The 26,675-nt window shown below is 45.5% G+C and overlaps 1 protein-coding gene and 1 long non-coding RNA gene across 6 annotated transcripts in view; both read left to right on the forward strand.

Annotated features, from left to right (window-relative positions):
- The first annotated feature begins 448 nt into the window (after window positions 1–448).
- The window catches only part of SCN3B (sodium voltage-gated channel beta subunit 3), a 31,663-nt gene continuing 5,436 nt past the window's right edge, over window positions 449–26,675 (forward strand). For 2 of the 5 annotated variants that reach the window (XM_053900351.1, XM_053900352.1), the window contains exons 1-3: window positions 449–1,097; window positions 1,538–1,619; window positions 11,230–11,455. In XM_053900351.1, the coding sequence (XP_053756326.1) occupies window positions 721–1,097; window positions 1,538–1,619; window positions 11,230–11,455 (685 nt within the window). In that variant the 5' untranslated portion in view covers window positions 449–720. Of the gene's footprint in view, window positions 1,098–1,537; window positions 1,620–8,209; window positions 8,374–11,229; window positions 11,456–11,728; window positions 12,418–15,538; window positions 15,678–26,675 lie in introns of those variants that run through there. The other 3 variants (XM_019433492.2, XM_019433491.2, XM_053900350.1) reach the window with 3 other exon arrangements.
- Window positions 17,604–21,544, forward strand: LOC128776205 (uncharacterized). Its single transcript, XR_008421270.1, has 2 exons — window positions 17,604–18,927; window positions 19,161–21,544. It is a non-coding gene; the product is annotated as an uncharacterized LOC128776205 (long non-coding RNA).

Genomic DNA, 26,675 nt, shown 5'->3' on the forward strand with positions numbered 1-26,675 from the left:
CTGAGAAGCCTAGGGAGTGGCTAATAGAAGAGGCCAAACCACAATCTGCTTTTAAACTAAACTAAATAAATCATAATCATAATGATAATAAAGAAAATAAAGAAAGAACAGGGAAAAAAGCGATTAGAGCAAGAGGGAGCTGCCCCCACCCCCAGTGCTACTCTCGCGCTGACATTTGGATCGCCTCACTGGATGAGGAGGTGACCATGGGAACAGGTGCGCCTCACTCCTACCCCATGTCTCCTAACCAGGGATTATCTTGCTGGGTTTGGTGTGCCCGGAACTAATTAATCAAGGATAGACAAAGAAGAGTCTAGAAGAAGAGAAGGGGATGGGGTCGGGGAAGAGAAGCCGCGAGCTTCTCGTGTACAGTGTGCACGGCAGATGACATCATTGCCTGAAAGAGATTTGGCCCTCCCCTTCCCGGAGCTGGAGGCTAGCTTGCCTGTGCTGTAGCAGGAGTGGGGTTGCCTGGAGGGTGTGAATTGGTGGGAGGAAGTGTGCCCGCGCTGGGAGAGGTGTGGAGATGTGAAAGGGAGACCTGGAGACAGCCAGCGAGAGCAGAAACCGCGGGGTCTGGAGGTGTTTGCGCAGCTCCAAGCTCCGCCCCGCGCTGGGCAGCCTCGCTCGGCCACGGAGGGACACGCCTGTTTGGGGGTGGGGAGTGTGTGCACGAGGGGTGGGTCCGTGGTGGCGGTGGGGGTGGACAGCCGCCTGCGCATGTCAAGGCTGACTGAACACACACGGTCAAGAAGGACCCGGAGAAGGGCAGTTGGTCACCCGCCACCCAGAATCGGGGCCCCGGGACTATCTGGGGGCGAGCTCCTGGGAAGCGGCCCACCCTCCCTGCCCCTCCCCAGAGATCTGCGGCCGACGGGAGCTCCCGCCTCTTGCCCCGCCCCTCCGGACCTTCTTGCGGAGCAGAGGGCGGGCGTGGACGGGACCGAGGTGGAACGAATTTTGGAGCTCAGACGGGAGGCCCCGGTGGCTTTGGGTGTGGGTGGCACGCCCAGCTGGAGAAGCCGGTGCAGGCTGATGAAGCCGAAGCTCCCGGGTCTTGGTGGATCCTGGTCGGAGCGTAGCTGTTCCCAGGGGAGGTGAGAGGTGGATCAACATGGACCCCTTCGACAGCCCAGCTGCCTAGAGCCAGCCGCCTAGAGCCAGCCGTGCTGCTCGCCTCCGAGCTGAGCTGTCACCGAGGCGCAAACCCGAGAAGCAGCTGAGCAACTGGAATTTGTGAAGTTCCGGGGTGGGCGGGGAAGGTACTGTCCGTGGTGCTGAGCCGGATCCCAGCAACGGGCTCCGGGGAGAGCGCGCGAAGCTGCTGATCGGCTCCCTCGAACTGGGGCGGTGCACTAGGGTGGTTTGGAGCTGAAACCCCCGCCCGGCTCGAAAACCCCTGAAAGCCTCCCCAGTCGCCGGCGCTTGGCCCTTATTTCAGTCCGAAAGTCGCCCCCTTGGGGCAGTTCGTCCCAAAGGGTTTCCTCGAAAGTATCTGAGAGGGCGAGTTCTTGACCGAGGGAATCTCTCTGTTTAGCCCCGGAAGCCACCCGCCAGAGAAAAGATGCCTGCCTTCAACAGATTGTTTCCCCTGGTTTCCCTCGTGCTCATCTTCTGGGGTAAGTACCAGCACCCTGCCATGCGAGATGCAGATAACAGTAATAATGCCAACAATAATAACACTAATTGATGTCGTTTGTAACAAAAGGAGCCTTGGTTGGCTTCTCTCTATGCATGTCTGCCAGACATGGAGATCCATAAGGGTTACATGACAGCTGGGATTTTGAGACTGGAAAAACACCTCACTCCCCTGCTGTTATATTCCAGAACCACCCTAGTGGGTTTTCCACCCCTCCTCCTGTTTCCGATTAATTCCAAAGTATTTTTTCCCTTTTCCTTTTGTTGAAAGGGAATGCAGTCACGTTCATTATGAAAAATCTCGGTTGCATTTACCTTTCATTTTTCAATGAAAAATCATTGGGTCTTCAAATTAATTCCCACGTATTTTTTTAAAAAGCTAAATTCATGCATTTTGAGAATGAAAACACGTTGTTGAGCCATTTATTTAATTTTAATAAGGAAAATAGGCTTCAGCCATTTGCAGCTACGTCTTTGATAAATAGGCACCTGGGCATTGCATCTTTATTCTTTTTCATGAACATGTGAAGCTAAGGTGCTTTGGTGTTTGGGGAGCTATGTTTTTTGCTTTCAAAAACGAATAGGTTCTTGTTTGCTGTGAGGAAATAAGGTGACCTTCTCCCTCCAAATAAGGAAGACCTTCACTTGCAACACTAAGGCTAAGCAGAGTAGTGTCAGAGTAGGGTACCTGCATGGGTGTAGAGAGAGCTAATGAGTCTACGTGATAACATCTGTATATGTGGTTGAGAGAATGCTTTACTGTGTCGTTTATGCCTCAGTGTTTGAATGTGTGTTAGTGTATGTCTGAGCATGTTAGTATGGGCATCTGAATGGATTGGTGAAGATGTGTGTGTGTGTGTGTGTGTGTGTGTGTGTGTGTGCGTGCGCACGTGTGTGTGATTGCTGTATAGTTCTAGGCATCCCTCTCTTGGTGACTCTGATTAGATCCTCAGGTCAAATACAGGTGCTGTTCAGTTGATATATTGCTTCACATGATCGTCTACATTTCTACTTTTTACATGCTTTTACCTTTATGCTAAAAGTCAATAACCAGGATAATTGTGCCCACTTGCTTTATTGAAACTAGGCGTGTGGGATTTATTCTCCCGTGGTTGGCATGAAACTCATTCTACTTGTGCAGTGGCAAATATACTGATGGGAATTGCCTCTTTGCCTTAGTATCACTTTATTAAACCTCCAGGACTTATTGGCTGCCAGCATTATCTGGATTTTACATGTGACCAAAAGCAGAGCCAAGCTTCATGTTGAACAAAATGCCTGATGAGACAGTCTGGGAAGGACAAAGAGGGAGAGTAATGCCAGTCCCAAGGGCAGATTCATCACCATCCATCCCCAGTAGAGTGACTAGACCTGAAGATGAAGCAGACATAATGGGTTGCCAATGATCTCACCTGCCTTGACAATTTAAGGCTAGGATTTCCTCAGGGGAGGCTAAGACTAGGGAAATGAGCCTTAGGAGAGGTTAGTCTGGCTGGAAAAGAAAGAGTATTGATAAATCAATGGAAGATAAAGTTGCAGAGAAGGACTGGGGTGAGATTCTACAGAGCTTTTCTTCCCAAACCTTAATTTAAATTTTTAGCATCCCTGCCTGAATTCCAGTGGAAGGGTTGAGGGTGCCACATGCTAAGCCCTTTTTAGGACTTATAAAGCCTGGCTTGGAGTCTTAGCTGTGCCATTAGCTTGCTATGTAACAACCTTAGAGTATCTGGTTCCTCACATGGAAAGGTCGGAAGTTGGGGCAGATAACATCTAAGACTGAAAAGTAAGGAAATATTTACAAAATATTGCTCGACTTGGTAGCATCCACCCCTCTCCTCACCTCCACTTTCCACCCCATCCCCAAAATAAAACCTTTGGAAGAAGCATGCACATCACACCCATCATGTGCTCATTCTCAGCTTCTTTGGCTCATGAAGCTTAAAAGCTGCAGAAGGAAAGAGGGATGGTTCAGGAAACCTGGTCATCAAATGTAAGAGAAGGGCCTCATTTCACAAATGCAATTTCATTTTATTTGAATGTAATTCTAGGACTGGAAACCACTTTGACTAGATGCATTCTCCCTTCCCAAGTTGCTTTATCACATGATGCAAATATAAATGGAAAGAATATTTTCCATTGTATTATTTTCTGCATATATTGAAAAAAAGTTCCCTTATTTCCTTTAATAAAGTATATAATAATAATTTAAAAAAACCCTACACTTCCCTGGTGCTTTATGGTTTGCGAAGCACTTTTCAATCTGTTACTTCTTTTTGGTCACCATATCAATCCTTGGGGGTAGCTAGGGAAAGTAATATTACTTCCAGTTTAGATGTGAGAAAATGAGCTCAGGGAGGGGGAAGGACTTGCCAGAGAGCTCTTGTCTCCTGATTTCAGTCTTCCAGTGCTTGTTCTGGCACTTCTAATGAACACATGTGCTGCTATGCAGGATTGCCGGATGGGCTCTGTCCTCACATCCCTCTTCAGAGCCACCACCCTCCCACCCCTCCCGCCATGCCTTTCCTTTGCCCTCCCCATCCAGGCCCTAGTGTCTTCTCTGCTCTTCCTCTCTGGGTCTAGTCCCCCACATGTGTGCTCTGTTGGGGATGCTTTCCTCTCGTCCCCCAAAAGCTCATCATGCACCCCATTCTTTTCAAGGCTCTGCTAAGTGACTGGCTAACCTGATAGACAAATCATTTCAGGTTGTTAATGCCTACAGATAACTTCATTTATTACCCCTTTTGGCAAATATTTACATTCTAATAAAAGCCTGCATTATCTTAGCACAAAGGAATGCATTCTAGAGCAAGCTCAGGAGGGGCAAGCTAGTAATGGCCAAAGAAGAAAAAGATTTGAGGGTATTAGAGGAGTTGGTTCAACACATATTACTCTTCACCTCATGATAGATTGATACTATTCCTTAGTTAAATATAATCATTAGTAATATATCTACCTAGTCTACCTTCTCATAAGTTTCCTCATTTATTACTATAGAAATTGGAGAAGAGACCAGAAGTCAAATGATTTGGCCAAGATTATTCCAGGAGTTTATCATTTACAGTCAGCAATGTGGATTGAATATCTACCATATGTACGACCTTTTCTTGGGTATCTAGAGGATTTCACAGAGAGGCAGTGGTGTACTAGAGACTCATGGGGTGGGGAAACAGATTTCACCTCTTGATGGAAGAAACATCACGTCATATGGCAAAGGGCAAGCAAAGAGACAGGAGAGAATTTTGTGACCATTTTGCAATGTACTATCCAGGACTTCATGAGCAGAATTCTTATGCCTTGAAACTGGACTTTGGCCATGAGAAGGGAATCAGTAGTGCTTGTTCTCTGATGGTACACTGGGTTGCTGTCATCTCAGGAGCAACTCAGGAAAAAGAGAGATTGCTGTGCAAGCCACAGCCATCCTCCTGATTGCATATATTTTGCCCTCCCTCCTTTAAATGAACTAAATGTGCTCCTATTTAAGACCAATTCATCTACTTGCTCACTAAAGCACATCAGCTGGCACGTATTCGAGGATGTTGGTCCAACAAATTGTTCTTTTTCAAAGCCCAGCAGCTCTGCTACCGCCTTCATCCAAGCCAAACCACTGAGCCATCTCTCAATGTGATCAGTGTACCAGCCTCTTAACTATCCTGTTTGCTTCCACATTGTCCTTAGTCACCTCTTCCGTTTATTCTCAACATAGCCAGGTCATGTCAGTTTGTACCAATCATGTTATTCTTCCACTCAGAACACTCCAATGGTCCCCATGTCACTCCAAGCAGAAGTCCAAGTTCTAATCAAGACCAGCCATGATCTGGCCCTGGCTTATGTCTCCTTTCTCACTTTGTTCCCTGGGCTTCATTGTGCTCTGCTTTCGACAGACACTCCTACCCTAGGACCCTTGAAATGCTATTTCCTCTGTTTGCACACTTCCATGGAGATATTCATATATCTCCTTTCTTGCCCTCATTTCTTTCCTTCAGTGCCTGCTCGATGTCACCGATGTTCCCATGCGCCTCTACTCTGTTTTACTTTTTCTCATTAGTACATACTACAATGTCATGTTTCTTATTTTTATTACCCTCCTCTGGAATGCAGGCTCCATGAGAGTAGGAATGGTTTCTGTTTTGTCCCCTGTTGCATTGTCAGTGCCTAGAACAGTGCCTGGCATACAATAAGCACGCAATATATTTGTTGAATAAGTGGGCAGATAAATGAAGGAGAAAATACATTAACAGGTGATATATGTCCAAAGCACATTCATATAGATCATTCCATAGAATTCCCATGATGACGCTATTAGATGTTATTTTCAGCATTCTGTTGATGAATAAACTGAGTCTCAGAGGTTAAAGAGTAGATACACACAGGACTTCAGTTGCCAAATTCATATTCTTCCAGCCTCTGTATTTGTAACTGTGCATTCCTTGGTACATCTTCCTATGCTACTTTCGAAGTCATCATCACTGAACTAACTTATCTTTACCATGTCTCATTAAATATGAATGTGCCTCAAAGCTGCCTGCCACACAGATTTCTCAGTGCACATTCTCTGCACCTGTATTCGTTCCCAAACTTTTGCACAGACCACACCTTCTTTTCTTTTCTTTTCAACCAGGCTTACAATCGAGACTTCAAACACATCACATATTGAAAGTGTTTCTGATCAGTTCTCTCTAGATACAGATCCTCTCTCCATGAAAGTGATGGTCCATATACAGAAGCGGGAGACTCTTTTGCAGACTGCCTGATAAGACCAGCCCCAGCTAGCTTGAGAGTTTTAAAACCAATTAGTTTTATTTCCCCTTGATGTTTTAAACTCATCATAGTGCCACTTGTGTGTTTGTTTAAAAGATTTTTAATGTTTATTTATTTTTGAGAGAGAATGTATGAGCAGGAGAGGAGCAGAGAAAGAGGGAGACACAGACTCAGAAGCAGGCTCCAGGCTCTGAGCTGTCAGCTGGCTCTGAGCCAGACGTGGGGCTCGAACTCACGGACGGTGAAATCATGACCTGAGCTGAAGTCAGACTGAGCTACCCAGGCACCCCAGCGTACTAGGGGTGATATTTTTAAATATCAATGTGTATTGTTTCATTTTTTTAGGAGTTTTGTTTTTATTATTAATTCATGGAAAGGTAGCACTAGAAGGGGACTTAGAAGTCCTGACATAAGATCATCCCATTTTTGAATCTTCCATACAATAAACTCTTACCAAATAGTTTTTTGTATTTGTAATCAGCTTCAGCACCAGAAAATTCTTTTTTTTTTTAATGAGCCAAGTTTACTTTTTTGTAACTTTTGAATTAGACACAATCGAATTTCTCTTCCACAGGCCTTCAAATACTTGAAGGCAGATAAGTTCTGTGTCCAAGCCAGACACCCCCAATTCTCCCATCTGTTTCTCCCCAGACGACGTCTCCAGACCCTTCTCCATCTTGCTCCTTGCTGGGCATGCACTCACTGAACAACTTCCTGTTGTCAAGTGTGACAGCTGAACTGATCGGAACGGTCCAGATTTGTTCTGCACGGTACACAGGCACTGTCTCTCCCTCGTTGTGCACATCGTGCATCTGTTAATGCAGCCCACATTTGCACTCGCTTTGTTGGCGGCCTCATCCCACTTTTGACTCATCCTGAACGTGCAGTCTGATGTACTCACCTTATTTTTATGGGCCACAAGTTTCTAGAGGGCAGAGACCATAAGTCCAGACCTCCATGTGGCAGGCAAGCTATCGCCCCAACCTGACCTCTCTCCAGATTTTTAACTTTGTCTCTCTCTACTCCTCTGCAAAAAGCATTGCTCTAGCCCAGTGGCCAGCTCACCGTCTTCCTCATCTGCTGTTCCAGCCTCCACCAGGCGTCGGGATTACCTACTTTTTAAAATAAAATTCAGACGCAATGATTATCTCTCCATGGCTTGCCAACATCTGACCCCTCATGTTGTGAAGGCCACACAAAGGTCTTCACAACGTGGTCCCCGCTCCCTTTCTAGACCCCTGCCTCATCTTCCTTCTCTTCCTCTCTCCCCAGCCCAACCAGGAATAACTGGCCCTCCTCTGGGAACAGAACACGTCACCAGCATGGCACTCGCCATGGTCCCGTTTGATGATACTTAGAAGTATGCGTTCCCTGCTAGATTATAAATGCCTTCACGGTGTGGTTGGTGTTTTATTCATCTTTGTGTCAGCCTCGCTTCAGGCCTGGCACAGAGTAGATTTCGGTGAATGGTGGTTGAATGAAGGGTGCATGGATGGGTGGGTATGTGTGCCCCCGGTTTCCCACCGAGACTCTAAGTCTTTGAGGGCAGGGCTCAGGGCTGCACCCCGGGAGGCTTTCAGTCAACTCAGAGTCATCCGTGGCTCCTGCAGCCCACGCCCTGCCTGTTCTGAGCGCGCATCCTGGGGGAGCCCAGGTGAAGACGTACACGCAGGTACATGCGATCTTCAGGTTTGTCTCATGATTCTTCCTTCTCTGTCTCTTCTCCCTCCCTCTTGTTCTCCAATGCCGCTCTCCTGGTGCCCTCCTCCCCAACACCTCCCTGTCCCTTCCCTGTCACTGGGCCCCTCTCCAGTCAGTGTCTGCTTCCCTGTGTGTGTGGAAGTGCCCTCGGAGACGGAGGCCGTTCAGGGCAACCCCATGAAGCTGCGCTGCATCTCCTGCATGAAGAGAGAGGAGGTGGAGGCCACCACGGTGGTGGAGTGGTTCTACAGGCCCGAGGGCGGTAAAGATTTCCTTGTATGTCTGGCTGCTGACTCCGGCCTTTCTTTTGCTTGCCTCTGCTGTTATGTGCCTGGCTCCCGAGAGTCTGGGGAACAAGGCTCTGACAAACCCTGGCTCTTTCTTTTCAAAGCGTTGACAGCTCCCCAGCAGATAACTGACGGCCTTAGTGTAGCCCAGCCTCTGTGATGGGAAGGGCACTTGGCCAGCCGCAGGCATTCCTGGTTACCAGCGGGGGAAGGGGGAGAAGAGAGAAATGGCATGTAGAGCCTACCGCGTGCTAGCCACCCCACAAGGCACTTTGCAGGTGCTTTCACGGGCTCTTGTGCACCATCACGTCGGACGGATTAAATTAGTAGAAAGATGGAAATAACACTCAGCCTCATTCTATGGGAGAGCATAGGTTAGCTCATTGAAATCTCGCAATCCCAGTGAAAAAAGAATGACAGGGATGACCCAGGCTGATGTTCAACTGGTATACCCAGTACAGCCGCATCTGTGAGTGAACTATTCGAATAGGTCTATAATGGGCACTCGCTGTGCTAAGCTTCCCAAGCGGCCTCACCATCATCGGTCCCACTGGGAACCTCCAGACCTCCCCCACGCAACTACGGGATCATCCTGATGGAACGGGGAGCCTCCAAGACTCCGCTCTGTGCTGTGGCTGGTGTCAGCTCGGCCTGGTTCGTGCCACGGCCAGTACCGTTACATGCTTTGAATATCACCTTGGGGATGACCCTTATTCACACTTTCACGGACTCTGGAACCCACGCTGCCTGGGTTTGATTCTCCACTCTACAGCTTGTTAGTTCTGTGCCGTATGACAACTGGCTTCACCTCTCTGTGCCTCCGTTTCCTCATCTCTAAAATGGGGATGCAAACCATAGCTACCTCATACAATTGTTACCTTCAAAGTTGTTAGCTTTCATTTTTTTTTTAATTTTTTTTCTTTAACATTTATTTATTTTTGAGACAGAGAGAGACAGAGCATGAACGGGGGAGGGGCAGAGAGAGAGGGAGACACAGAATCGGAAGCAGGCTCCGGGCTCCGAGCCATCAGCCCAGAGCCCGACGCGGGGCTCGAACTCACGGACCGCGAGATCGTGACCTGAGCTGAAGTCGGAGGCTTAACCGACTGAGCCACCCAGGCGCCCCATTAGCTTTCATTTTTAAGGCATTTAGAATAGCCCTGGAATATAGGAAGCATGATACACGTGTTTGCTAGAGAAAAGGTATACGTACGTGAGTGAGGTACACGGAGGCCCAAAGAAGTTAATAAGAGACCTTAGATTCGAACCAGGTTGTCTGACAGCAGATACAAAGCCCTTTTTACTGAGCTATCTCACCTTCTTGAAGGCGAGTTTCTTCTGTACAAAGACTTAATGGAGACGATAGCAGGGTGAAATTGAGTGCTCCAATCAAGTGTTTGTTCCAGAACTGGAACCAGTAAATTTCCCTGAAATCTCGGGCTTCCCTCAAAGTTGACTGTGACTGAGGCCGGTCCCCAGGGGACAGGAATCTGGATGTCTAGGCCCGATGCAAAGGCCCCCATTGGCCTCAGGCCTGGTTGTGTGCCAGCCACGTACTCTGCTTCCGCGTCTGCCCAGAATGAGTAGAAGCTGACTCAGAAGGAGGAAAAGAAACTTTAAAAATTGTAGTGGACAAAGCGATGCTGTCTGCTAGAAATTCCTGTGAAAATGGAAATGTTCCATATTTGTGCTGTCCAATACAGTAGCCACTAGCCACGTGTGGCCACTGAACCCTTGAAATGTGGCTAGTGCAAATGAGGAAGTGAATTTTACATTTTCACTTCTAGTCATTTAATTTTTTTTTTAATTTTGTTATGTTTATTTTTGAGAGAGAAAGACACACAGACAGACAGAGTGCAAGTAGGGGAGGGGCAGAGAGAGAGGGAGACACAGAATCCGAAGCAGGCTCCAGGCTCTGAGCTGTCAGCACAGAGCCCGACGCGGGGATCAAACTCACAAACCGTGAGATCGTGACCTGAGCTGAGGTCAGATGCCCAACCGACTGAGCCACCCAAGCACCCCATCTAGTCATTTGTTTTTTCGTTGTTTTTTTTTCTAGTCATTTAATTGTTAGCGTGAGTAGTCTCCATACGGCAAGTGGAGACTAGAATGGGCAGCACAGCTGTAGAGAATAAAAAGGTGTGTCAGAAGGTGGAAGTGCTTGAGAAAAGAAATTTCGAGACCACATTTCAGTTATAATTCAGCCCAAAGTGAAAAACCTGAAGTGTGCATATCTTTTGGCAGCTCTCTGCTCAACCATGACACTTTGGCGCCCAGGGTCCCCTTCCTGTGGCCTGGCCCAGACTGACCACATCCCCTCAGTGGCAACCAGATCAGAGAGTCCAGTCTTGAGGCCAAGGCTTTACGATGTCTTCGTGACTCGTGAAGCTGCCTCTCTCGGTCTCTATGCTCTGTTCTCCCACTGGCTGCCCTCGTGACACAGCTTACTCTCTTGCTCTGTCTGTCTCCTTCCAATTCTTTCTTTCAGTTTCCCCCTCCTGGTCTATCTGCTTTACTCACCTTCTTTTGTTCTCTTTCTCTGTACCTCTTTTTTCCTGCCAGCCTTCTTCCTGTCTACTCCTGTCTGCGTCTTCCTTTGCTGTGTCTATACGCCCTGATACCTGTTTACCTTTGCTCATCTTTCCCTGCCTCTCTCTCTCTCTCTTCCCTGCCCTCCCCTGAGCCTCCTCATCACACTCCCAAACTTGGGATCTCCTTGTAACTTTGCCCGCTCCCTCCCCTGTCCATGCACGACTCTGCTCCTTTTCTCTGCCCTGTCCCCATCCCGGCCCCCCTACCCTGTTTTCTCTCCTGGCCCTACTCTCTTCTGCTTCTCTACCTGCAGATTTATGAGTATCGAAACGGCCAGCAGGAGGTGGAGAGCCCCTTCCAGGGGCGCCTGCAGTGGAATGGGAGCAAGGACTTGCAGGATGTGTCCATCACCGTGCTGAACGTCACCCTGAATGACTCTGGCCTCTACACCTGCAACGTGTCCCGGGAGTTCGCCTTTGAGGCACATCGCCCCTTTGTGAAGACTACACGGCTGATCCCCCTCCGAGTCACCGAAGAGGGTGAGGCTGGGACGCAGGGTCGCGGGGGTGCCCTCCTCTTAGGGGAGGGAGGACAGTGGGTTTCCACACAAATGAGACCTCTGCAGAGTGCAAAGCCCATATATCTGGAGGGGTGACATCTAAAAATGTCACCATTGATTTAACTTCCTTGAGTGGCCAGCTTCCTGCAAACTGCCTGACAGCTTGCCTGTCTGTGCCTTTCCTCAAAGCAGAAAGGCTCAGAGATGACGGGAGAAATACCTGTTCCCTGATCCCCTGACTTCTCATCCTTAGAGAAAGAAGTCAGCCTCCATGAAGCCTAAAACTGTCAACTCAGCTACACCTTCTTCTCTGATCTGTGTTGAATCCCTGACTCAATGGGCAGGGGAAATCTCATGAGCTTATCTAGAAGTCTTCTAACCCTCCTGTGTGGAAGCCATACATACCTCTGAACCAGTGGTGCTCAAATCTCAGCAAGCCTCAAAATCCTCTGCAGGACTTAAAATGCAGACTTCCTGCTTCTGTGGATAGAGTCTGAGAGTTTACATGTCTAACAAATTGCCTGGAGATGCCCATGCTGCCTGGGACCGCACTTTGAGAACCACTGCTCTAAACCAAGTCTTCTGTCTTCCCCAAAATGACCACACAAGCAATCCCTTTCCCATCCCCTGGCATCTATCAGTGCAAAACCTCATTCTCAACTGGAAGAAAAAAAACTTTCTAGTCTTTGGCTTAAAATCTTCAGATTTCCCACAGCCAATTTCTTATGAGGGTGGGAGGTGGGGGGATCCTTCCATCAACCCAATTCAAATGTTTCTGTTTTAATCCAGTCCAGAATCTTGAGGGTAAAGTTAGAATGTGCTCACACACTGCTCTGTTCTGGTTTCAAGGGACTCAGAAAACTGTGGTTTCCAGCCGCTTGCAAACACTCCCTCATGCGTCAAAAGACCGATATATGCCATCTCCTTTTGTGTCTTCTCATCCAGGCTACGTGATGGCTCCATTTTTCTTAGACTGTTCCCAGGCAATCTATTTCCAGCATACTCTTAGCATTATCACTGCCCCAAGAGGCAGGATGGTGAGCAGGTAAAAGGTGCGGGGCATGAAATAAGAAGTCAAATTCATGATAGCGTTCTTCCTAGGATTCCCAAGAATCCCGACTTCCAGGCCACAAATTTCCTCATTTTTTCCTCCTGTTATTGCGATAGAATTCATGAAGCAAACTTGAGAGTGCACGGCAGGGCAAGAGATGTCATGATTTTGTCCTGATGTGGACAACATGACTAAAACGAAAGGTAGGTCAATTTTTTTGAACGTGCAGAAGCACTCTCGGACCACTGGCATTTAGACCTGATAAGCCATTCTCCCTCTCTGAACCCATCACCTCTTGTGTACAGCGCGTGCGTTGGGCTAGAAGCTCTCTGAGGTATTTTTCTGTTTCGAAGTTCCATTTTCCCTTCTGTTTACACACCTCTCCTCCCCGGGGGAAAAGAGGCTGGCGCCCTCTACTGGTCACTGCCGGAACTGTTGGCTGGTGACGCCGATACTAGGAAGGCGCCGCCGGTCTCTCTCAGGCTCTTGCCTCCAGAGTCCCTGGCGCAGCCCGTGGAAAGTGTGGCAAAGCTGAACCTGTCCGCCTCCGGGGCACCAGAGCCAGGCTTGGGTAAGAATAGAAGGAAGACGAGTTTGTTATCAGAACCACAAAGCCTCTTGGGATGTTAGGGCTGGAAGGAAGCTTGGCTCTCATTTCCTGCAGAGGTTCTGAACAAAGAGCAGGCAGGCCTCAGAATTGCCCAGGGGGCTTTCCTCGCGTGTAGCAGTCTCCCTACCGCTCTTAGGAGCCTGAGCTCTGTGGCCTGGAGTGAGGTCTCGCGTATGTAAGTAGAAATGACCCCCCAGGTGATTGATTGGAGGGTGCAGCTCTGGTGCCCCTCATTTTGCGGCGGGGAGATCGGTGAGGCGCTTGCCCAGAGATAGGAAGCGAGTTAGCGCCAGACGCGGGCCTACGGACCAGATCTTTTGGCTACCGGGCTAGCTCTATTTCCAGTACATCTTTCCCTTCGACCACCATCCCTCTTTCTGCTACTCCTTTCTTTTCCTTCTTTTCATATCTTTTCCTTTCTCCTCCCCCCCTTCTTTTCCCTCCCCTTTTTTCCTTCCTTCTTTCCTTCCTCTCTTTCTTTCTCTCTTTTCCTCTGTGACCCGTGGCCGCCTCTGAGAATACCCCCCTCCCCGCAGCCAAGATCTGCTTTCATAAGGCTCAGAGCGACAGGCGCCACCACAACGCAACGTGCTACATCTCCTCCAGTCCCGTGGTCCCACAGAATCTCCCTAGTTCTTGGCTCGAGCTGAACGTATCCTGTCCTAAGCTCTGACCTCCTGGCTCTAAGACAGAAATCTGAGATCTAGAAGCGACTAAAAATACTGAGCATGGATAGCTTCCTGTGTTCCTACTTCTGGGCTATTGCATTTAAAAAGAGCGTGCTTTAAGCCAAGAACATCACAAATCAGGTATTACCCAGCCCACAAAAAAGATACTTTATGTGCATGGCGTTCTGTGCCGCATGCTGTATTTATGACCTCCAGCTCCAGTCAGGAAGCCTGGATGATCGTGGAAGCTTTGGATTGCTTCTCTGAGCTGAAGGTCATGGCTATGGCTATTCTGTGCTTTTAAGCAGTGAGGCCTGATGGATGACTGGGGCCTATGAATAACCAAGGACCATGAATCTAATTTGCTGGAGGAGTTAGCAACAGGAAATGTGGCTACAAACTTCTTTCCCACTAGAAAGGACGATGTGGACCAGGACCTTTGCCTTATATCATCTTTTAATTGTCATTCTGGTTGGCTGTGAAACAAAGATCAATGTTTATTTGCATTCATTCACTCAACAAATACTTATTGAGTACTGCAAATATTCCAGGATTAGACAACAGGCTGATAATGTAGAAATAAGTGAAATATATTCTTAATAAGCACACCGTCAGTGGAGAAGAGAAAGAAACACATCACAGCACAACCCGAGAGGTATTAGAATGCGCGGATGAGAAAAGTGCACAGAGAAGTACATGAATAGCTCTGCACGAGAGGCCGAAGAAGGTTCCACAGAGGAAGGGACTTTGGTGGAGTTTGGAAGAATGGTCGGGACACTGAAAAGCAGGAGGGGATGTTGGGAGAGAGGTAGCTGAGGGGTGTGCAATACAATTGAGGAAGAGGAAATGGGGATGAATAAACGTCTACAGATCCCCAAAGAGCCCACAGTGTAAATGAGAAGTGAAGTTTTGCTGGTCCACTGAATGGAAATGAGGAGAAAAGGGCTGGATTGTGAATCTTGCTTGCCACGTTCGTGGTCTGGTCTTTATCCTGAGGGCGGGATGGAACACAGAAAGGTTTAAAGCGTGAAAATAGCAGGGTCAGTTTTGTGTTTCAGAAAGCCTGGGTAATATGTGGAATGCTCCAATACTCATTTTTGTTTGGGTTTGGGATGGCCTGGAAGAAAGATGAACTGGGAAGGACCCTGTTTCCAGTCCAGACTTGTAGAGGCTATGCCCAGATCACTGGGTGGGCCGACCGCACTGGCCCCGTACATGTTTCCCATGCTCACTCGCTCTGCCACTCTATGCTCAGTGGTTGAACTAGACCTGTCCCTCACATGTGTGTAGACTTTCACATCTCACCGGATATTCCTGAATACACTAGGTAAGGTAAGGTTGTGAACTGTCACCCTTAATTTACAAGTTAAGAAAGAGAGTTTCCAATAAGGGAAGTGACTGTCCACACAAAATTGGGACCCGGTTCTTCCATCTCACCCCGTTCCAGGATTCCTTCCACGGCTCCCTTTTCCCCTCCACTCCTCATTCTTTCTCACCCCCATCCCCGCCCCCACTCCCACTCCTGAAAAAAGTCAGCGAGGAAGCTGACAGACAGGAGAGTCAGAGTCATTGAATCTCTTTGACGCCTTCTCAAGTTCCTTAGAGCCAGGGCTAATTTAAGCCATACTTAAAAAAAAAAAAAAAAAAAAAAAAAGGTCTCATATATCTCCGACCCAATGACAGTTCCGGGTTTGTCGCACATGCACGTTCTGAGCCTCACTGTCCCCCTTGCAGCTGGAGAGGACTTCACCTCTGTGGTCTCAGAGATCATGATGTACATCCTCCTGGTCTTCCTCACCTTGTGGCTGCTCGTTGAAATGATCTATTGCTACAGGAAGGTCTCAAAGGCCGAAGAGGCAGCTCAAGAAAACGCGTAAGTTCCAAGATGCCAAAGTGATGGTAGCTAGCACCTTCAGAGTGTTCGCCCTCACGGACGAGGTGCTAAGCGATTGACACACTCCTCCACTTGCCTCACAACCACCTTTGAGGTAGGCAGCGTTCATATACCCATTTTACGGATAAGAAAACCGAACCTGGGAGAGTGTGCCCGGGACCGTGATAAGAGGCAAAGCAAGGTCTGGATTCATGCCTGCTAACTCTTACCCTGTACTCTTAACCACTGATGGAAAGCCCATAGCTACCATCACAATCCCATGAAATTAGCATTATTATGACCATTTTATGAAGCGGGCTTACAGAGGGTTGTGTGGCTTGCTGAGGCCATGCGGATGATGAACGGAGAGGCTGGGATTTACCTCTCTGTTCCGAAAGTCCGTGCCCTCTCTGTCGCGCTCAGCTGTTTGTTGTACACTGTGGAGCTCATCGGGCCATCTGGGCCCTGCCTTTTATCAGCTAAGGAGCTCCGAGCCACATGTTCTTGCCCCTGGAGCCTGGCAGCAATTGGATACGCGGAGTAGAGGCTCTCATCCTCCAATGTCCAGACTGCACCTCGGCCATTTTCACCAAGGCCCTAGTCACTCGGGAGTGAGCACATCTGAGAAAAAGATGGGGTCTGAGGGCCCAGGGGGCCCCTCTGGCCTGTTATTTGGGGAGAAGAAAAAACAGAACTCTCATAGATTTACAAGGCTGGCAACATGGCCGAGGGGATAACCTAAAAGCTGTAGACTATTATCACCTAAAAATGTTCGATATTTTGCATGATATCTATGATCCCAGGCAAGTAAAAATTACAACTGATACAAGGTTAGAAAGTATTGATATACAAGGGAGGCTGTCATTCCTGGCGGAACCTAGGGTGCTTGGGTTTTAGTGCTCTGACAGGAAGTGCCCACACTTGGACAGGAAGTGTCTACAATGGGGCCTGCACAGAAAACAGAGTCATATACCCACTTTATGGATGAGAAAACTGAACCTGAGAGAGTGTGCCCGGGACCATGTGGCCCGAGGCCCCCAGCAGAGCCCGGATCCTCAAAGAGCTACAACACATGCAAAGGACAGATCAGAAAATCAGTCCACCCGCCTGGGGCAAAGCCAAGGAAACATATCCATCTTGGCCTGACTCCCAAGTAGAAACCTAAAAGATTCTTGAGAATTAGTAACCGCAAGCCCACTCTCACAATGTTTGGGATTTAAATTTTATACTACTTACATGATCCAGGAAGCTTCAAGCTGAGAAAGTCAATTAAAAGATTAATCCTCAGACAGCGATCACCACGTAGAAGCAAATGAAAAACCATTCTGAAGGGACCTACCCCACAGCTGAGGCTTAACAGGATTCCCTACATAAAGCATTGCTGAATCTGATTTCACAATCTGATCCAAAGCTAAAAGACACAGCAGCAAACAATCCAGCACAAGCAAGAGAAGTAACAAATGGCAAGATTACATCCCAGGAACTTCAGACACAAAAAGGACCTGGTAGGGGCGCCTGGGTGGCGCAGTCGGTTAAGCGTCCGACTTCAGCCAGGTCACGATCTCGCGGTCTGTGAGTTCGAGCCCCGCGTCAGGCTCTGGGCTGATGGCTTGGAGCCTGGAGCCTGTTTCCGATTCTGTGTCTCCCTCTCTCTCTGCCCCTCCCCCGTTCATGCTCTGTCTCTCTCTGTCCCAAAAAAAAAAAAAAAGTTGAAAAAAAAAAAGGACCTGGTAGAAGTTAGAAAATAAGTTTATTTAAAAGAGTGAAAGCAAGGGGCACCTGGGTGGTTCAGTTGGTTAAGTGTCTGACTTTGGCTGAGGTCATGATCTCACAGTCCATGAGCTCGAGCCCCACACTGGGCTCTGCGTTGACAGCTTGGAGCCTAGAGCCTGCTTAGGATTCTGTGTCTCCCTCTCTCTCCGCTCTCCCCCACTCACGCTCTGCACTCTCTCTCTTTCTCTCTCAAAAATAAATAAACATTAAAAAAAATTTTTTTTAAAAGAGTGAAAGCAATTAAAAGAGGAGCCAAAAGCCTAAGAACAGAATAAGTTGCGAAGAAAAAAGAACAGATTTTAAATAGGAAGCTTAAAATCTGGAAATGAAAAATAAAGTCAATAAATTTTAAAACTTGATGGATTGGTTCACCAGAACAGTAGATAACAGACACGCTGGAAACAAATGTAAGGAAGTTATAGAGAATGAAGCACAGAGATATAAAAGGCTGGAATATCAGACTGAAACATGAAAAAAGAAAATGAGAATATCTCTTAGAATAGAACAGAGAAGGGGGAGAGGAGCCAAGATGGCGGAACAGCATGGAAGTTTTTTGTGTGCCTCGCGTCCCTGAGACAGAGCCAGACCAACACTAACCCATCCTGCACACCTAGAAAACTGATCTGAGGATTAACACAACAGTTTGCACAACCTGAACCACAGAATTCAGCAGGTACCCAGCGCGGAGAGGTGAACTGGGGGAGACAGAAGCCACAGAGGGCAGGGAGCTGCTTTTGCATGCGGAGAGAGGACAGAGGCCGCAGTCTCTGGGTGCAGTCTCTGGGTGTCAGCAGCAGCACGGTCCCGCAAATGTTCCCGGGTGCGGCCGGCACCTGGCCATTGCTCAGTGAGACCCTCTGCAGAACGGGCCAAAGCCGCAGTCCCTCAGAAGTAAGGAGTCGGGAAACACAGCCGCGTCTGAGACAAAACTCGGGAGGGAGGTGCTGCCTGGGGCTTGGTCACGAACCGTGTAAAAGCGGGGAGTAGATGGAAGCCGAAGACAAAGGACGGGTGCACGATTGCTGATCGGGGAGAACAGAATTCAGATACTACAGACCGGGTGGCTGGGTGACGCAATTTAACCGCTCCCGCGCATGCGCATACGCACCTACGAGCGCCACAACCATCTGCCCCAGTAAGCTAAGCAGCGCCATCTAGTGGAGAACAGAGCCATTACGCTAAGCCCCGCCCAACTGGGCCAACCTCGAGCTTCAGGAACACAAATCTCTCCGCCAGCTTATTTTATGGACTATAAGGGGCTTCATAGTTTGACTTCTAAGGGAAAATGAAGTAATTTCAGTCGTATTTTTGTTCCACTGGCTGTTTGCCAGTCCATCTATTCAGTTTTCTTTTTTTTTTCTTTTTCGTTTCTTTTCTTTTTCTTGAATATAGAAAGAGAAAAAAATTCATCTTTATTTTCAATTTTTATTAAAATATTTTTCAATTTTTTTCTACTATATTTTTTACTTTTTTTGGTGTGAAAAAGATGATTTTTTTTAATTAATTTTTTTAACGTTTTTTATTTATTTTTGAGACAGGGAGAGACGGAGCATGAACAGGGGAGGGTCAGAGAGAGGGAGACACAGAATCTGAAACAGGCTTCAGGCTCTGTGCACTGTCAGCACAGAGCCCAACGCGGGCCTCGAACCCATGGACTGCGAGATCATGACCTGGGCCGAAGTTGGCCACCTAACCGACTGAGCCACCCAGGTGCCCCAAAGATGATTTTATTAAGGCATGGGGACAGGACCCATGGGCAGAAAGAGCTGCCTATATTTTTTACTTTTGTGTAAATTTTTTCAAATTCTATTTTACTTCCATCATTTCATTTTAGTCTACTTCAGTGTATTAATTTTTTCAAATTTTCAAATGATTTCCTTTTTTTTTTTCTTTCCTCTTTTTTCTCTAATCTGTCAAGCCCCTTTCAACACCCAGACCAAAACACACCTAGGATCTAGATCTAGCATCATTTACCCGATTTTGTGTGTGTGTTTGTTTTTAATTTTTTAATTTTTTTAATTTTAATTTTACCTCATTAATTCCTTTTCTCCCTTCAAAATGATGAAATGAAGGAATTCACCCCAAAAGAAAGGGCAGGAAGAAACAACAGCCAGGGAATTAACCAACACAGATACAAGCAAGATGTCTGAACCAGAATTTAGAATCAGGATAATAAGAATACTAGCGGGAGTCGAAAATAGATTAGAATCCCTTTCTGCTGAGATAAAAGAAGTAAAAGCTAGTCAGGATGAAATAAAAAATGTTATAACTGAGCTGCAGTTGTGAATGGAGGCCACGGCAGCAAGAATGGATGAGGCAGAACAGAGAATCAGCAATATAGAGGACAAACTTATGGAGAATAATGAAGCAGAAAAAAGGAGGGAGATTAAGGCAAAAGAGCACGATTTAAGAATTAGAGAAATCAGTGACTCATTAAAAAGGAACATCATCAAAATCATAGAGGTCCCAGAAGAGGAAGAGAGAGAAATAGGGGTAGAAGGATTATGTGAGCAAATCATAGAGAAAAACTTTCCTAACCTGGGGAAAGACACAAACATTAAAATTCAGGAAGCACATAGGACTCCCATTAGATTCAACAAAAACCAACCATCAACAAGACATATCATAGTCAAATTCACAAAATATTCAGGAAAGGAGAGAATCATGAAAGCAGCAAGGGAAAAAAAAGTCCTTAACCTACAAGGGAAGACAGATCAGGTTTGCAGCAGACCTATCCACAGAAACTTGGCAGGCCAGAAAGGAGTAGCAGGATATATTCCATGTGCTGAATCAGAAAAATATGCAGCCAAGAATTCTTTATCCAGCAAGGCCGTCATTCAAAATAGAAAGAGAGGTAAAATGTTTCCCAGACAAACAAAAATTAAAGGAGTTTGTGATCACTAAACCAGCCCTGCAAGAAATTAAAAAAAATTTTTTAACATTTATTCATTTTTGAAAGGCAGAGAGAGACAGGGTGTGAATGGGGGAGGGGCAGAGAGAGAGGGAGACACAGATTTCTAAGCAGGCTCCAGGCTCCAAGCTGTCAGCACGGAGCCCGATGTGGGGGCTTCAACTCATGGACTGCAAGATCATGACCTGAGTCAAAGTCAGCCGCCTAACTGGCTAAGCCACCCAGGTGCCACCCAGGTGCCCCATCTACAAGAAAGTTTAAGGGGAACTCTCTGAGGGGAGAAAAGATGAAAAAAATAATAATAATAAAGACCAAAAGCAACAAAGACTAGAAAGGACCAGCGAACACCACCAGAAACTCCAACTCTACAAGCAACATAATGGCAATAAATTCATATCTTTCAGTACTCACTCTAAACATCAATGAGTCCATGCTCCAATCAAAAGACCTAGGGTAACAGAATGGATAAGAAAACAAGATCTATCTGTATGCTGTTTGTAAGAGACCCACTTTAGACCTAATGACACCTTCAGATTGAAAGTAAGGGGATGGAGAACCATCTATCATGCTAACGGTCAACAAAAGAAACCAGAGTAGCCATACTTACATCGGGCAATCTAGACTTTAAAATAAGGACTGTATCAAGAGATGAAGAAGGGCATTATATCATTATGATAATTAATTATAATTTATATTATTATTAATTATCATAATTAAGAATTATGATAATTATATCATAATTAAAGGGTCTATCCACCAAGAAGACCTAACAATTGTTAACATTTATGCGCCAAATGTGGAAACACCCAAATATATAAATCAATTAATCACAAACATAAAGAAACTCATTGGTAGTAATACCATAATAGTAAGGGACTTCAATACCCCACTCACAGCAGTAGACAGATCATCTAATCAAAAAATCAACAAAGAAACAATGGCTTTGAATGACACACTGGACCAGATGGATTTAACAGATATATTCAGAACATTTCATCCTAAAGCAGCAGAATATACATTCTTCTCCAGTGCACATGGAGCGTTCTCCAGAACAGACCACATACTGGGTCTCAACAGCCCTCAACAAGTACAGAAAGACTGAGATCATACCATGCATATTTTCAGACCACAATGCTATGAAACTCGAAATCAACCACAGGAAAAAATTTGGAAAGGTAAGAAACACTTGGAGACTAAAGAACATCCTACTAAAGAATGAATGAGCTAACCAAGAAGTTAAAGAGGAAATTAAAAATTTCATGAAACCAATGAAAATGATAACACCACAACCCAAAACCTCTGGGACGCAGCAAAGGCAGTCATACGAGGAAAGTTTATAGCAATCCAGGCCTTCCTAAAGAAGGAAGAAAGATCTCAGATACACAACCTAACCTTACACCTTAAAGAGCTGGAAAAAGAACAGCAAATAAAACCCCAAAACAGCAGAAGGCAGGAAATAATAAAGATCAGAGCAGAAATTAATGCTATCAAAACCAAAAAAACAGTAGAACAGATCAATGAAACCAGAAGCTGGTTCTTTGAAAGAATTAACAAAATTGATAAACCATTAGCCAATTTGATCAAAAAGAAAAAAGAAAGGACCCAAATAAATAAAATCAAGAATGAAAGAGGAGATTGGGGCGCCTGGGTGTCTCAGTTGGTTGAGCGTCCGACTTTGGCTCAGGTCATGATCTTGTGGTCCATCCGTGAGTTCAAGCCCCGCTTTGGGCTCTGTGCTGACAGCTCGGAGCCTGGAGTCTGCTTCACATTCTGTGTCTCCCTCGCTCTCTGCCCCTCCCCCACTCATGCTCTGTCTCTCTCTCAAAAATGAATAAACATTAAAAGAAAAAAAAAAGAGTGAAAGAGGAGAGATTGCAACCAACACAGCAGAAATAAAAATAATAAGAGAATATTATGAGCAATTATATGCCAATAAAATGGGCAATATGGAAGAAATGGATAAACTCCTAGAAACATATACACTACCAAAACTGAAACAGGAAGAAATAGAAAATTTGAACAGACCCATAACCAGTAAGGAAATTGAATTAGTAATCAAAAATCTCCCAAAAAAGAAGAGTCCAGGGCCAGATGACTTTCCAGGGGAATTCTACCAAACATTTAAGGAAGAGTTAACACCCATTCTCTTGAAGCTGTTCCAAAAAATAGAAATGGAAGGAAAACTTCCAAACTCTTTCTATGAAGCCAGCATTACCTTGATTCCAAAACCAGAGACCCTGCTAAAAGGGTGAACTATAGACCAATTTCTCTGATGAACATGGATGCAAAAATCCTCAGCAAGATATTCGCCAACCAGATCCACCAATACATTAAAAAAATTATTCACCACATCCAAGTGGGTTTTATACCCGGGATGCAGGGCTGGTTCAATATCCACAAAACAATCAATGTGATTCATCACATCAATAAAAGAAAGGACAAGAACCATATGATCCTCTCAATAGATGCAGAGAAAGCATTTGACAAAATACAGCATCCTTTCTTGATAAAAACCCTCAAGAAAGTAGGGATAGAAGGATCATACCTCAAGATCATAAAAACCATATAAGAAAGACCCAACGCTAATGTCATCCTCAATGGGGAAAAACTGAGAGCTTTCCCCTTAAGGTCAGGAACAAGGCAGGGATGTCCACTCTTGTCCCTGTTATTCAACATAGTATTGGAAGTGTTAGCCTCTGCAATAAGACAACACAAAGAAATAAAAGGCATCCAAACCAGCCAGGAGGAGGTCAAACTTTCAGTCTTCACAGATGACATGATACTCTATATGGAAAACCCAAAAGATTCCACCAAAAACCTGCTAGAACTGATCGATGAATTCAGCAAAGTTGCAAGATATAAAATCATTGCACAGAAATCAGTTGCATTCCTATACACCAACAATGAAGCAACAGAAAGAGAAATGAAGGAATTGATCCCATTTATACTTGCACCAAAAACCATAAAATACCTAGGAATAAATCTAACCAAAGAGGTGAAAAATCTATACACTGAAAACTATAAAAAGCTTATGAAAGAAATTGAAGAAGACATACAAAAAAATGGAAAAAGATTCCATGCTCCTGGATAGGAAGAACAAATATTGTTAAAATGTCAATACTACCCAAAGCAATCTACGTATTCAATGTGATCCCTATCAAAATAACACCAGCATTCTTCATAGAGCTAGAAGAAATGACCCTAAGATTTGTTTGGAATCAGAAAAAAACCCGAACAGCCAAAGCAATCTTGAAAAAGAAAACCAAAGCAGGAGGCATCACAATCCCGGACTTCAAGCTATACTACAAAGCTGTAATCATCAAGACAGTGTGGTACTGGCACAAAAACAGACACGCAGATCAATGGAACAGAACAGAGAACCCAGAAATAGACTCACAAACGTATGGCCAACTAATCTTTGACAAAGCAGGAAAGAATATCCAATGGAAAAAAGACAGTCTCCTCAGTAAGTGGTGCTGGGAAAACTGGACAGCGACATGTAGAAAAATGAACCTGGCCCACTTTCTTACACCATGCACAAAAATAAACGCAAAATGGATGAAAGACCTAAATGTAAGACAGGAAGCCATCAAAATCCGAGGAGAAAGCAGGCAAAAACCTCTTTGATCTTGGCCGCAGCAACTTCTTATTCAACATGTCTCCGGAGGCAAGGGAAACAAAAGCAAAAATGAACTACTGGGACCTCATCAAAATAAAAAGCTTCTGCACAGCGAAGGAAACAATCAGCAAAACTAAAAGGCAACTGACAGAATGGGAGAAGATGTTTGCAAATGACATATCATATAAAGGGTTAGTATCCAAAATCTATAAAGAACTTACAACTCAACACCCAAAAAAATAATCCAGTGAAGAAATGGGCAAAAGTCACGAATAGACACTTCTCCAAAAAAGACATCCAGATGGCCAACCGACACAGGAAAAAATCCTCAACATCACTCATCACCAGGGAAATACAAATCAAAACCACAATGAGATACCACCTCACACCTGTCCGAATGGCTAACATGAACAACTCAGGCAACAACAGATGTTGGTGAGGATGTGGAGAAAGAGGATCTCTTTTGCATTGTTGGTGGCAATGCAAGCTGGTGCAGCCACTCTGGAAAACAGTATGGAGGTTCCCCAAAAAACTAAAATTAGAACTACCCTACGACCCAGCAATTGCACTACTAGGTATTTATCCAAGGGATACGGGTGTGCTGTTTCGAAGGGACACATGCACCCCCATGTTTATAACAGCACTATCCACAATAGCCAAAGTATGGAAGGAGCCCAAATGTCTATCAATGGATGAATGGATAAAGAAGATGTGGTATATATATACAATGGAGTATTACTCGGCAATCAAAAAGAATGAAATCTTGCCATTTGCAATTCCGTGGATGGAACTGGAGGGTATTATGCTAAGCGAAATTAGTCAGAGAAAGACAAATATCATATGACTTCACTCATATGAGGACTTTAAGACACAGAACAGATGAACACAAGGGAAGGGAAGCAAAAATAATATTAAAACAGAGAGGGGGACAAAACATAAGAGACTCAAATATGGAGAACAAACAGAGGGCTATTGGAGGGGGGATGGGCTAAATGGGTAACACCTAACAGAGGGTGTGTGGGGGGGATGGGCTAAATGGGTAAGGGGCATTAAGGAATCTACTTCTGAAATCACTGTTGCACTATATGCTAACTAATTTGGATGTAAATTAAAAAAAAATAAAATCAAAGATTAAAAAAAAAGAATAGAATAGAGAAAATGGAGGAGAAACAATATTCGGAGATACAATGGCTAAACAGAGCATGACTTCTCAGATTCAGGAAGCACGCATGTCCTGAGCAGGATAAATATTAAATGTAAACACCAATCAGGGTTGCTTGGGTGGCTCAGTTGGTTGAGTTTCCAACTTCAGCTCAGGTCATGATCTCACAGTTTGTGAGTTCGAGCCCTGCATGGGGCTCTGTGCTGACAGCTCAGAGCCTGGAACATGCTTTGGATAATGTGTCTCCCCCTCTCTCTGCCCCTCCCCTGCTCACGCTCTGTCTCTCTCTCTCAAAAATAAACAGTAAAAAAAAAAATCAAACACCAATCATCTTTAAAGTGATAAATGGCAGCCACTGAGATAACCTCCAGCAAATACCATCTGTGTTATAATATTAGACACGTCTCCCTGCTTCTATTAATATTATATTGCAGTTTGTGGGTAGTGTACTAAGTAAATACAAAGGGGAAAAAAAGAGTAACAATTGTAAGGGAAGAAACTAAAGAATCATGATTCACACCCAGTATAATTATCTACTGTTGGTTTGAAACCTCCTATGGAGCTCCCCGGCTGTCACCTGAAACCTGCCCCCATACACGGAAGGCAGGGAGAGACTGAAGGAAGACGCAGGCCACCCCGGATTGGGAGCTGGCAGGTTGAGTGAGCCAGGGTGCGAACGGAAGGCTTTTCTAGGGCAGCCACAAGATAAGCCTGCCAGAATCTTAGAGGTTTATGTAGAGAGGCCTTAGCTGGGTTCGGACATGTATATTGTCCAGATAGTCTTAACACTACATCCGTGTCCTAAGATGTGGCCTTGGGGCAGCTTCTGGGAGTGGGGAAGGCAACTGGAAGGGACACCCCAAGGAAAGTGGAAGGGGGAGCCCCTGATTGCTGGGGTCCAGCTTACAGGTCACCTGGCAGCCACATCCTTTCCATGACCCCCTCTACCACCTACATAGAAAATACAATGGAATCTACAGACAAACCATTAGAGTGAGTGAGAATGTTCCACAAGACTGTTGATACAAATCACAACATAAAAGTATAAAAACCACCTATGGTTCCAGCCACAAAAATTTAGAAAAACATTTAAATATTGAAAACATTGGAAAACATTTCCGTTACAGTACCAACAAACAGTCTCCGGTATCTGGGAATACATTTGATAAAAATGTGCAAGACCTTTGAGGAGAAAAGCACAAAACTTTACTGAAAGACTTAAGACCTAAATAAATGGAGAATAAAAGCTCGCTGTTGTAAACACGGCAACTGTCTCCTAAATTAGTCTGCAAATTCAATGGCATTTCAATCAAAATACCCATTAGATTGTTCAAGGAACTCAATTAGCTGGTCTTAAAAGTCACATGGAAGAGCAAAGAGCCAAAACTAGTCTAAACCAAGCGATGGCCAGATAGTGAATATTTTAGGCTTTGCAGGCTACACAGGGTCTCTGTTGTATATTGTTCTTTGGTTTTTCTTCTTTGTTCGTAACCCTTACAACTGTTCTTAGTTCACGAGCCATAGTTTGCCTAT

Source organism: Panthera pardus, unplaced genomic scaffold, assembly GCF_024362965.1.
Source record: "Panthera pardus isolate Hobbes unplaced genomic scaffold, ASM2436296v1 HiC_scaffold_12, whole genome shotgun sequence".
NCBI lineage: Eukaryota > Metazoa > Chordata > Mammalia > Carnivora > Felidae > Panthera > Panthera pardus.